The sequence below is a fragment of the Xenopus tropicalis genome, chromosome 8, assembly GCF_000004195.4.
Source record: "Xenopus tropicalis strain Nigerian chromosome 8, UCB_Xtro_10.0, whole genome shotgun sequence".
NCBI lineage: Eukaryota > Metazoa > Chordata > Amphibia > Anura > Pipidae > Xenopus > Xenopus tropicalis.
This window is the reverse complement of record NC_030684.2, coordinates 5,435,919-5,449,627: the sequence shown is the minus strand read 5'-3', so window position 1 is coordinate 5,449,627 and position 13,709 is coordinate 5,435,919. Positions and strand designations below refer to the sequence as shown.

The window sequence follows — 13,709 nt, the reverse complement described above, 5'->3', positions numbered from 1 at the left end:
TATACTGCTCCCTCCCTGTGTTCTACTGGCACCCATTCTGCTCCCTTATACTGCCCCCTCCCTGTGTTCTACTGGCACCCATTCTGCCCCCTTATACTGCTCCCTCCCTGTGTTCTACTGGCACCCATTCTGCCCCCTTATACTGCTCCCTCCCTGTGTTCTACTGGCACCCATTCTGCTCCCTTATACTGCCCCCTCCCTTATACTGCCCCCTCCCTGTGTTCTACTGGCACCCATTCTGCTCCCTTATACTGCTCCCTCCCTGTGTTCTACTGGCACCCATTCTGCCCCCTTATACTGCTCCCTCCCTGTGTTCTACTGGCACCCATTCTGCCCCCTTATACTGCTCCCTCCCTGTGTTCTACTGGCACCCATTCTGCCCCCTTATACTGCCCCCTCCCTGTGTTCTACTGGCACCCATTCTGCCCCCTTATACTGCTCCCTCCCTGTGTTCTACTGGCACCCATTCTGCCCCCTTATACTGCCCCCTCCCTGTGTTCTACTGGCACCCATTCTGCCCCCTTATACTGCCCCCTCCCTGTGTTCTACTGGCACCCATTCTGCCCCCTTATACTGCTCCCTCCCTGTGTTCTACTGGCACCCATTCTGCTCCCTTATACTGCCCCCTCCCTGTGTTCTACTGGCACCCATTCTGCTCCCTTATTCTGCCCCCTCCCTGTGTTCTACTGGCACCCATTCTGCTCCCTTATACTGCCCCCTCCCTGTGTTCTACTGGCACCCATTCTGCTCCCTTATACTGCCCCCTCCCTGTGTTCTACTGGCACCCATTCTGCTCCCTTATACTGCCCCCTCCCTGTGTTCTACTGGCACCCATTCTGCTCCCTTATACTGCTTCCTCCCTGTGTTCTACTGGCACCCATTCTGCTCCCTTATACTGCTTCCTCCCTGTGTTCTACTGGCACCCATTCTGCCCCCTTATACTGCTCCCTCCCTGTGTTCTACTGGCACCCATTCTGCCCCCTTATACTGCTCCCACCCTGTGTTCTACTGGCACCCATTCTGCCCCCTTATACTGCCCCCTCCCTGTGTTCTACTGGCACCCATTCTGCTCCCTTATACTGCCCCCTCCCTGTGTTCTACTGGCACCCATTCTGCTCCCTTATACTGCCCCCTCCCTGTGTTCTACTGGCACCCATTCTGCCCCCTTATACTGCCCCCTCCCTGTGTTCTACTGGCACCCATTCTGCCCCCTTATACTGCCCCCTCCCTGTGTTCTACTGGCACCCATTCTGCCCCCTTATACTGCTCCCTCCCTGTGTTCTACTGGCACCCATTCTACTCCCTTATACTGCTCCCTCCCTGTGTTCTACTGGCACCCATTCTGCCCCCTTATACTGCCCCCTCCCTGTGTTCTACTGGCACCCATTCTGCCCCCTTATACTGCTCCCTCCCTGTGTTCTACTGGCACCCATTCTGCTCCCTTATACTGCCCCCTCCCTGTGTTCTACTGGCACCCATTCTGCCCCCTTATACTGCCCCCTCCCTGTGTTCTACTGGCACCCATTCTGCTCCCTTATACTGCCCCCTCCCTGTGTTCTACTGGCACCCATTCTGCCCCCCTTATACTGCCCCCTCCCTGTGTTCTACTGGCACCCATTCTGCCCCTTATACTGCCCCCTCCCTGTGTTCTACTGGCACCCATTCTGCCCCCTTATACTGCTCCCTCCCTGTGTTCTACTGGCACCCATTCTGCCCCCTTATACTGCCCCCTCCCTGTGTTCTACTGGCACCCATTCTGCCCCCTTATACTGCCCCCTCCCTGTGTTCTACTGGCACCCATTCTGCTCCCTTATACTGCCCCCTCCCTGTGTTCTACTGGCACCCATTCTGCCCCCTTATACTGCTCCCTCCCTGTGTTCTACTGGCACCCATTCTGCTCCCCTTATACTGCTCCCTCCCTGTGTTCTACTGGCACCCATTCTGCTCCCTTATACTGCTCCCTCCCTGTGTTCTACTGGCACCCATTCTGCTCCCTTATACTGCTCCCTCCCTGTGTTCTACTGGCACCCATTCTGCCCCCTTATACTGCCCCCTCCCTGTGTTCTACTGGCACCCATTCTGCTCCCTTATACTGCTCCCTCCCTGTGTTCTACTGGCACCCATTCTGCTCCCCTTATACTGCTCCCTCCCTGTGTTCTACTGGCACCCATTCTGCTCCCTTATACTGCTCCCTCCCTGTGTTCTACTGGCACCCATTCTGCTCCCTTATACTGCTCCCTCCCTGTGTTCTACTGGCACCCATTCTGCTCCCTTACCTTTTGCAGGTTTTGGATTATGACTATTATGGAGCCTATGGGCTGGAGCCCCACCAGGAGTACCAGTACAGCCGGCTGCTGGGGAAGGAATACACCTTCAACTTCCCTCCTCATCACGACGTGGTTTGTTTGGGTGGTCTTGGGTGGGTTTTGGTTTGTTTTCTGCAGATGTGGGCGGGTGTGGGTGGGTTTGGGCGAGTTTTGGCAGGTGTGGGCGTTTTTTGGTGGTTGTGGGCGGGTTTGGGCGGGTTTTTTCGGGCTGGTGTGGGTGGGTTATGGCCAGCACCCATAGGATCATGTTCCTTAGCCTTAATGTATAACAATAGGGGCAGCAGACCCAGTGGCTGGGGGTGCAGGGAGCCCGGGGGGGGCCCCTAACTCTGTATTTTAGGGCTTCCCATTTCCCAGGTACCAGCTGAGCCCCCGTTTGCTCCGGCCCCTCCCCGGCTCCCTCTATAAATAGCAATTTCTAATTATTCCCTTTTTTCCATTAAATCGCCCAGTTCTGTTGTTTCCCCCGGGGAACGTATTCACAACGCAGATTGGGAAACATTTGGTCGCCTTTCATCCTCCTACTTTCTGCGTTAACCATTTCTGCTCCATTTTGTCAGTCCCTCAATTCGGAGCCTCTATGCCCTGGCACGTGGCACCGATAATCCCATAATCCTTTGCCAGACCGGGCCCAGACCTGACCATCAGCAAGAGCTTGTTCCTATAACTAGGGTTGCCACCTTTCCCCGCCCTACACGCCCATTTCTCCATCCCCTATGCCTATTTCCCACCCATTTCCCCTCCCGTGACATCATCTCCTGCTCCCAAGTGACATCACTGCCAACCCCCCCAAACCCAAAGGTGGGCATTCTAAAGAAAAAAAAGATGGCAACCCTACCTACAGGGAACCCATAGTAGCTTTGCCCCGCCCTATGCGCCCATTTCTCCACCCCCTATTCCCATTTCCCACCTAGCCCAACCAATTTCCCCACCCCGTGTCATCATCTCCTGCCCCCAAGTGACATCACTGCCAACTCCCCAAACCCATAGGTGGGCATTCTAAAGAAAAAAAGTGGCAACCCTACCTACAGGGAGCCCATAGTAGGTTTGCCCCGCCCTATGCGCCCATTTCCCCACCCCCTATTCCCATTTCCCCTCCCGTGACATCATCTCCTGCTCCCAAGTGACATCACTGCCAACTCCCCAAACCCATAGGTGGGTATTCTAAAGAAAAAAAGTTGCAACCCTACCTACAGGGAGCCCATAGTAGGTTTGCCCCGCCATACGTGCCCATTTCCCCACCCCCTATGCCCATTTCCCCACCCGTGACATCATCCCCTGCTCCCAAGTGACATCACCCCCCCAAACCCAAAGGTGGGCATTCTAAAGAGAAAAAAGTTGCAACCCTACCTACAGGGAGCCCATAGTTTGTTTGCCCTGCCCTATGCGCCCATTTCCCCACCCCATTTGCCACCTAGCCCACCCCTACACATCATCACCCCCCCAAGTGACATCACTGCCCACCCCCCCAAACCCGAAGACCAAAAAAGATGGCAAACCTACCTGTAACCCACGGCAGCCAATCAGCAATTACTTTACACTGGTCTATTGCAGTTAGCAGAATGTATTCAGACTTCTGATTGGTTGCCCTGGGTTACTGGACTCAGACAGGTCATTGGCTCCTGGAGAGCATATACATATAGGGCCCTAAGTTGGGTAACACTAATATAAACCATAACTGTTACCCCCCCCCACCATTCCAGCGCACAAAGGGTGCCCATAGACCCCTCCTGCCTTAGATTTAGAGCGCCGCGGTGAAGCGACAGCTCAGCCTGCGATAGAAGTGACAGCGACGCGCCCGGCAGCCGCTTCCTGCGGCGACAGTCGGGAACACAGGGTAAAGCCCGTGACAGTTCAAGCTGACGAGCCCCCATCTCGGGAGATAATTAGCCGACATCGGGGGAATAACAACCAAAAAAAAAAAAGGGCAACTTTTCCTCCGACTGTCACTAAATCTATTTATGGCTTTCCCTTTATATCCACATTCAGAGGTGTAACAGTTATTCCCCTCCATAATGATCTGGCTTCCCACCTGGGTGGGTTTACTTCCCCTTTAACTCCTATTTCCTTCTCTAATTCACTCTTCCGCCCCCGTCGGCTGCTCCTGGCGCTCCTGACGTGCTGTCACTTTCAGATCCGGAGAGAATGTCTCATGTGCAGGAACCAGGCGGCTGTTTTCAACATGTCCTACTTCGGCAAGTTCTACCTGCTCGGGCCGGACGCCAAGAAGGCGGCTAATTGGCTGTTTACGGCGGATATCAACAAGCCCCCTGGTAACCTGAACAAACAGCGGTGAAACCGTCCCCCCCCCCCTCCCTTCCCCAAAACACTGAGAAATCACATTTAGTTTGGTTAAGAGAGGTACAAAGTCCTGGGAAACTGATTTTTAAAGGGGAACTAAACCCAAACACAATGAGCGATTTGGAAAGGGAACATCATTTCAACCCAATAGGGCTGTTCTGCCCCAATAAGGGGTAATTATATCTTAGTTGGGATCAAGTACAGGTACTGTTTTATTATTACAGAGAAAAGGGAATCATTTAACCATGAAATAAACCCAATAGGGCTGTTCTGCCCCAATAAGGGGTAATTATATCTTAGTTGGGATCAAGTACAGGTACTGTTTTATTATTACAGAGAAAAGGGAATCATTTAACCATGAAATAAACCCAATAGGGCTGTTCTGCCCCAATAAGGGGTAATTATATCTTAGTTGGGATCAAGTACAGGTACTGTTTTATTATTACAGAGAAAAGGGAATCATTTAACCATTAAATAAACCCAATAGGGCTGTTCTGCCCCCAATAAGGGGTAATTAAATCTTAGTTGGGATCAAGTACAGGTACTGTTTTATTATTACAGAGAAAAGGGAATCATTTAACCATTAAATAAACCCAATAGGGCTGTTCTGCCCCAATAAGGGGTAATTATATCTTAGTTGGGATCAAGTACAGGTACTGTTTTATTATTACAGAGAAAAGGGAATCATTTAACCATTAAATAAACCCAATAGGGCTGTTCTGCCCCCAATAAGGGGTAATTATATCTTAGTTGGGATCAAGTACAGGTACTGTTTTATTATTACAGAGAAAAGGGAATCATTTAACCATTAAATAAACCCAATAGGGCTGTTCTGCCCCCTGCTACAAATTGCCCCTGCAGTTAGTCTTCATTATTCCCAGGCAGAAATCCTTCGTTATTACTGTATTAGGTTCAGCAGCTGTATAACAGTTATGACCACAATCTTCAAATTTGCCCCAGCAGCTCACCATCTTGGATCTTTTTGGGGCATCTTTGGTGTGTCTGTGGCACTGCACGTGCCCAGTGGGCTCTGCTGGCGAGAACCCCCAAATGGGGGTCACTGACCCCGGCAGCCAAACCCTATTGCTCTGTGAGGCTCCAGTTTTATTGTTATTGTTACTTTTTATTCCTTATCTTTCTATTCAGCCCCTCCCCTATTCCTATACCAGCCTTTCATCCAAACCACTCCCTGGTTGCTAAGGTACTTTGAGCCCTAGCAACAGGATAACTGACCCCGGCAGCCAAATCCTATTGCTCTGTGAGGCTCCAGTTTTATTGTTATTGTTACTTTTTATTCCTTATCTTTCTATTCAGCCCCTCCCCTATTCATATACCAGCCTCTCATCCAAACCACTCCCTGGTTGCTAAGGTAACTTGGACCCTAGCAACCAAATAACTGTTGAAACTCCAAACTGGAGAGCTGCTGGATGGCAAAATGAAATAACCAAACAACTACAAATAATAAAAAATGAAGACCAATTGCAAATTTTCTCAGACTATCACTCTCTACATCGTACTAAAAGTTATTTTATGTCTCTATGCATGTCCCACACTCAGGTACGACCGTATACACCTGTATGCTGAACAAGCAGGGCGGCGCCGAGAGCGACCTCACGGTGAGCTGCCTGGAACCCGGAACCGGTGGCTCTGACCTAGCACCGCAGTTTGAAGGTGGGTAAACTCAAAGGAGTGAAAATGCATTGGTATCCCTTTAAGATTATTAATGAATTAATAATGAATAATTGCAGTTTAGGTGAGAATGGGTGGGGCAAGAACATCATGGGGCTCATTTGCAAGCACTGGGCAACATTGCACCAGTCAGTTTGTTGCAGTTGGTCTTCATTTTTTTTATTATTTGTAAGTTTTTAGTTATTTTACTTTTTGTTCAGCAGCCCTGCAGTTTCGGCAGATATCTAGTTGCTAGGGTCCTAATTACCTTAGTAACCATGGAGTGGTTTGAATGAGAGGCTGGTATATGAATAGGGGAGGGGCTGAATAGAAAGATAAGGAATAAAAAGTAACAATAACAATAAAACTGGAGCCTCACAGAGCAATAGGGTTTGGCTGCCGGGGTCAGTTATCCTGTTGCTAGGGCTAAAATTACCTTAGCAACCAGGGAGTGGTTTGGATGAAAGGCTGGTATAGGAATAGGGGAGGGGCTGAATAGAAAGATAAGGAATAAAAAGTAACAATAACAATAAAACTGGAGCCTCACAGAGCAATAGGGTTTGGCTGCCGGGGTCAGTTATCCTGTTGCTAGGGCTCCAATTACCTTAGCAACCAGGCAGGGGTTTGAATGAGAGGCGGGTATATGAATAGGGGAGGGGCTGAATAGAAAGATAAGGAATAAAAAGTAACAATAACAATAAAACTGGAGCCTCACAGAGCAATAGGGTTTGGCTGCCGGGGTCAGTTATCCTGTTGCTAGGGCTCCAATTACCTTAGCAACCAGGCAGGGGTTTCAATGAGAGGCTGGTATATGAATAGGGGAGGGGCTGAATAGAAAGATAAGGAATAAAAAGTAACAATAACAATAAAACTGGAGCCTCACAGAGCAATAGGGTTTGGCTGCCGGGGTCAGTTATCCTGTTGCTAGGGCTCCAATTACCTTAGCAACCAGGCAGGGGTTTGAATGAGAGGCGGGTATATGAATAGGGGAGGGGCTGAATAGAAAGATAAGGAATAAAAAGTAACAATAACAATAAAACTGGAGCCTCACAGAGCAATAGGGTTTGGCTGCCGGGGTCAGTGACCCCCATTTGAAAGCTGCAAAGAGGCAGAAGGCAGATAATTGAAAAAACTATATGAAAAAAATAATGAAGACCAATTGAAAAGTTGCTAGAAATAGGCCATTCTATAACATACTAAAAGTTAACTGTCCCTTTACATGATGTTTATCGGTGCCATTAATACCCAGTACCCAGCTGCCCAACTATGCAACTCCCCCCTCCCATCTCCATCTTTGTATCAATCTACAATCCCTGACAGTTTTCCCTTTAGAGTTGATTTGCCTGATACATTGCGATTCCCCGCGAGCCCCCCATTAATTGGCCGATGGGGCGATCTCCGCCGGAATGTGGCCCTAACCCTATTTAGCCCCCCGTGATGGAGATGCCGCTCTGTAATTGGCTGCAAACAAAGCCAATGATTCCCCGTCAGGCAGAAATTCATTCCTCGCTTATTCAAAGGGAAAGTAGGCCGAGGGTTCGGCGCCGTTAAACAATATCTCTCTTTTATCCCCGTGGCCTCTAACGGCTCATTAGCTTTCATTGGCGGTTAGTCTGGCAGCGCGGGGGCGCAAAGGCCACCCAGCTCGTCCGTATTCTGTTTGTAGCCCGGTACCTTTTATTGGGAATAGAAATGTGTGTGTTTAGCGCCAAGGAAAGATTGGAGCCATCAAAGCGACAGTCGTGATTAGTGGTGCAGTTCTGCACTGCTGAAGGGGAAACCAGAGAATAGCAACTGCCAGCTTGTTAGTCGGCAGATAAACTGCGCCGTACCAACAAACTCTGTCCCAGAGTGGCCATTGGATATGTTTTATTGGCTACAAACTGGGCCCGTATTGCTGCGATTAAAGGAAAAGTAACCCCTGGGCCCCGCAACCTATACTGGTCGGCAGAAAATTGGGTTAGTAATAAGGGGATAAGCCTGGTTACATGACTGGTCAGTGGAAAATTGGGTTAGTAATAAGGGGAAAAGCCTGGTTACATTACTGGTCGGCAGAAAATGTGGTTAGTAATAAGGGGAAAAGCCTGGTTACATTACTGGTCGGCAGAAAATGTGGTTAGTAATAATGGAAAAAGCCTGGATACATGACTGGTTGGAAGAAAATTTAGTTAGTAATAAGGGGAAAAGCCTGGATATATGACTGGCCAGTGGAAAATTAGGTTAGTATTAAGGGGAGAAGCCTGGTTACATTACTGGTCGGAGGAAAATTGGGTTAGTAATAAGGGAAAAAGCCTGGTTACATTACTGGTTGGCGGAAAATTTAGTTAGTAATAAGGGGAAAAGCCTGGATATATGACTGGCCAGTGGAAAATTAGGTTAGTATTAAGGGGAGAAGCCTGGTTACATTACTGGTCGGAGGAAAATTGGGTTAGTAATAAGGGAAAAAGCCTGGTTACATTACTGGTCGGAGGAAAATTGGGTTAGTAATAAGGGGAAAAGCCTGGATATATGACTGGTCGGCAGAAAATTGGGTTAATGATAAGGGGAAAAGCCCGGTTACACTGGCTGCTGGTAGCTCAGATTACAGCACAGTTGGGAGGGGGAAAGAGGACAGATGGGAGGGGGAGAGAGGAGAAGGTTGGGGAGAGATGGGAGGGGAGAGAGGAGAAGGTTGGGGAGAGAGGAGATGGGAGGGGGAGAGATGGGAGAGGGAGAGGGGAGAAGGTTGTGGGAGAAAGGAGAGATGGGAGGGGGAGAGAGAAGGGAGAAAGTTGGGGAGAGAGGAGAAGGGAGGGGGAGAGAGGGGAAAGTTGGGGGAGAGAGGAGAGATGGGAGGGGGAGAGATGGGAGGGAGTTAGAGGAGAAGGTTGGGGGAGAGATGGGAGGGGGAGAGAGGAGAAGGTTGGGGAGAGAGGAGAAAGTTGGGGGAGAGAGGAGAAGGGGGGGTAGAGAGGAGAAGGGAGGGGAGAGAGGAGAAGGGGGGGTAGAGAGGAGAAGGAGGGGTAGAGAGGAGAAGGGAGGGAGAGAGAGAGAGGAAAAGGGAGGGGGAGAGATGGGAGGGAGAGAGAAGAAAAGGGAGGGGGAGAGATGGGAGGGAGAGAGAGGAAAAGGGAGGGGGAGAGAGGAGCAGACTGAGCAGACTTGTGCCGTGCCCTGAAAGATTTTTCTGAGAGCAGGAAGTCTGACGCAGAAGATCATGTATACATCGTTTCTGTGCCTATGGCTGTATTTACACACACCTGTCTGAGTTTGTACCTTTCCTTCTCCTTTAACGGTTTTACATTTCTGTTCTCAAAATACCAATCGGAACTTTTCAGAAGAATATGTTCCCAGCATGAAAAGCCGTTTTTCTTTAAACGAGATTTTCCGACTTAAGAAAAACCCAAAGAGTCGGCCCCTACCTGTGGAAGGAGTATAGTGATCAATGCCTCGCAGTCAGGCTCCCTATATATAGCAGCGAGTCGGCTCCTCCATGTTGCTCATTAGCGCCCGTCTCTGCTCATTCCAACCTCCAACTCCAGCCTCTCTGCTCTCCCTGCTCTTCCTTTGAGCTCAGAGCTCCTCACATCAAAACCCGAGGAAAGCAGCAAGCGCTCCGCTATGTTCCTCCACTCCGAAAGAACCAACAATGTATTGCTCCGTAGATCCGGGCCAGACTGTGAGATGGAAATAACCTTATTCTTCCCGTGTCCTATATTCTGAGTTTGCCAAGAGGGGCTGGGGGTCATCATCCCCTGCTGTTTGGAAGGACTTTACCATGAATGGTGGGAATCGTAGAGTATTTTCATTTCTATTTTGTATTTGAGTAGCTATCTAGTCGCTAGGGTCTTATTTACCCTAGAAACCAGGCAGTGGTCTTCTTCTCCTACTCATAACACCTTAAATGCTTCTCACTTAGGTGGGGGGCACCTGGATATCACCTGGATATCACATACGGCTTTTTGTCTTCCAGTATTCAACCTTAATATTATTGACCAGATATTTCCCAACATACACTATATGGCCAAAAGTACATGGACATACCTTCTAATTATTGAAGGCTACCTAAGACAACCCCCACCCCCCCCCATTTCCAACATAGGTGCTGCTACATCAAACAATGATATTCTTGGCAGTGCCATGCTCCCTACTATTTTAGCAACTGCTCTTTTTTGGAAGTAAAGGTCCATTCAAAAATTGTTGGCTGAAATGGGACTGAGGAAGAACTTGACTCTGGTCTTAACCCAAATAAACCAGTTAACTGAACTGGAACCTTGATACGATCTAGGCCTGATGTCTGGAAGCTCATGGTTTTGGAGGTAAGATGTGCAAAAGCCTCTTCTGCATCTCCCAGTGAGACCACCCTTGGTGGCCCCTAGGTGGCGATGATACAAGCAGAACACCAGCAACAGTAGACACCTGTAAGTGGGCGTTGAAGCAGGAACCGTCATTGCCCCTTGCACCTGATCCCCAACATCAGTGCCCAACCTCAAATGTATGGATGGATGTCAATCCCACCATCGATGTTCTAGTGTCAATGGAAAGTCCAACCAGAAGAGTTGAGGTTAATGGCATTTTAGCAGAAAAGAGAAGACTAACATCATACAAATACCCTGGGTTTTAGAATGAAATTTTGGAAAGGTGGGCATCCAACATACTATTGTCCGTATTCCTGGAGTTGACTGACCATTGACTATGACCCGATCTAGATGGCCCAGCTTTATGGGTCCTTCTGGGAACCAAGATTTTACATTTTAATGATCCCATCTCTTCCCCAACCTTCTCCTCTCTCCCCTCCCATCTTTCCCCCTTCCCCTCCTATCTCTCCCCCTCCCTTCTCCTCCCTCCCCAACTTTCTCCTCTCTCCCCCTCCCTTCTCATCTCTCCCTAACCTTCTCCTCTCTCCCAATCCCATCTCTTCCCCAACCTTCTCCTCTTCTGCATCTCCCAGTGAGACCACCCTTGGTGGCCCCTTGGTGGTGATGATACAAGCAGAACACCAGCACCGGTAGACACCTGTAAGTGGGCGTCAAAGCAGGAACCGTCATTGCCCCTTGCACCTGATCCCCAACATCAGTGCCCAACCTTAAATATATGGATGGATGTCAATCCCACCATCGATGTTCTAGTATCTAATGGAAAGTCCAACCAGAGGAGTTGAGGTTAATGGCGTTTTAGCAGAAACACGAATACCCTCGGTTTTAGAATGAAATGTTGGAAAGGTGGGCATCCACCATGCTATTGGCTGTATAGTCTGTTGATTGAGCTGAATACAGTACTAGTATGGGAAAAAGTGATAAATCATAGAGCCTGGAGTTGACTGACCATTGACCATGACCAGGTCTAGATGGCCCAGATTTATGGGTCCTTCTGGGAACCAAGATTTAACATTTTAATGATCCCAAGAGCATGAGTTTATCCTGAGTTTTAGTTTGCTATTTTTAAGAGGCCACTTAGCTTGAGATGGGATATTTTTTTTAAAATTTAGACAGCAATTTAAATGTTCTTTTACAAAGTGAGGATAATGTCCTTTAGGAACAATAATGAAGATGAATGTGAATTCATATGTGAGCATTACGTTCGTTATTGTGTTCCCCTAAGAACAATTTCCTTTCTTATAACACCCCCTCCCGTAATTTTATGGAAAGCTTTACGGATTTGGAAAAGCTGAACTGAATTTTGTCTCCTTGTTGGACTAAAGCGTGATGGAGAACATTTGGAGAGGAGACAACAATTTAAAGATGTCAGGAAACCTAAAACTTGAGTTTAGATCAAATTACTATGACCTGAGGTGGGCATATCAGTGGAAAGATACGCTCTTTGGTCACCTCACCAAACAAGCGGATCTTATGGTGTATGGCCACCTTGATTCCGGATCATTCTGATCCACTGGAGACATCAACGAAAGTCAACAGAGGTGACCAAAGAGCGTATCTTTCCACTGATATGCCCACCTCAGGTCATAGTAATTTGATCATTTGGCAAAAAATGGAATTAGGACCCATCAGAGTGAAGACCACATCAATGAGCCTATGAGGTCCCCAATCTGACAGGGAAATCAAACCTGCCTGATTGACATCTGGGCAATTTTAGACCAGATATTTGTCAGGTAGGCCAGTCGGTAGTCCCCACACACGGGCTGGTAAGCTGCCGAATAGGTCTGAAGGGCCCAAATTGGCAAATGTAATGGCTATTTGGTAGCCCAATGTGGACTAGTGGCCTGCAGGAGGAGTAAAATGGTATTGGTATGTTTATAGCCAGCTTGATGACAAAATCCATATCTCCATGGAGTCATCGGCCAACTGCTTGTAGTTGACTTCTTATCAAGCTCTAAAGCAGGGATCCCCAACCTTTTTTACTGGTGAGCCACACAAGCATGGAAAATGTTCTTTGGAGATGCCAAATAAGGCCTGTAATTGGCTACTTGGTAGCCCTATGGGGACAGTTGGCCTGCAGGAGGCTCTGCTTGGAGTACAACTGTGTCTTTGGGCTTCCAAAACCAATAAATAGGTCTGAAGGACCCACATTGGCAACTGAACTCTACCCGTGTATGGCCACCATAACACAGTGTATAAGTGGGTCTATCTTTAGAACGGAACCAAATCTTCCCTTGTTCTACTAAAACTGGTCTTCTCTCCTAGGGGAAGGGTATTACCTGGCCATCGGTGGCGCTGTGGCCCAACACAACTGGAGTCACATCTCTACTGTCCTTCAAGATGAGAAATTTGATTGCAAGCTCGTAGACTCTTCCGAAGACCAAGGCATGATCAGCATTCAAGGCCCTGCAAGGTATGAGTTGATTTGTGCTCAGTTTATACAGAAATACAGTTTATAACGCAATATAGTCGTGGATAAAAGCCATGTTGAACTTGAGGTTTCATTTGAGGTTAGCCATCCCTCTAGTCTTGCTTCTTGGATGTACCTGGATATTCGGAAAAGCATTGCCTGATATCCGATTCTCCGGAGGACATTTATAAAGCCGCGTTGATGTGCGTTATGAGTATCCAGCATGACAGACTGGAGGTCTTCCTCCTCTCTCCGCCGACTGTCATAGCCGCGTATCAGCCTGCAGTGAGCGCCCCGCACCCGTTTAAAGATTGATGCAAGATGAAACAAATTCTGACTGCTGGGCTGCGGCGGCTCCTCCAGAACTAAAACGCTTGCTGATTCTAAGCCAACATGACAGCGAATAAAGATAGACTTCAGGGGAAGGAGATTAAGTCTTTTTGATTAACCAGAACAGAAACTTTTTTTTTCTTCCTCCCTAAACGTCACAGACGTGAGGGGTTGTGTTACAGTTCTACTAACATAATGACTAGACCTCAACTGTGTTTTTGGGTTGGTGTTACCTTGGAGGGTGAGGGGAGAGCTTGAAGGCTATACCGATGACCTATGAAGAGGACAACAAGATTGCATGATTGATTCAACCCTTCT

General features: G+C 48.4%; 1 protein-coding gene across 1 annotated transcript in view; it reads left to right on the top strand.

The window, feature by feature from the left end:
* The window catches only part of sardh (sarcosine dehydrogenase), a 60,831-nt gene that overhangs the window by 25,617 nt on the left and 21,505 nt on the right, over window positions 1-13,709 (top strand). Inside the window, exons 13-16 of the mRNA XM_031891565.1 lie at window positions 2,286-2,399; window positions 4,462-4,600; window positions 6,186-6,299; window positions 12,917-13,064. Of these exons, the coding sequence (XP_031747425.1) occupies window positions 2,286-2,399; window positions 4,462-4,600; window positions 6,186-6,299; window positions 12,917-13,064 (515 nt within the window). The remainder of the gene's footprint in view (window positions 1-2,285; window positions 2,400-4,461; window positions 4,601-6,185; window positions 6,300-12,916; window positions 13,065-13,709) is intronic.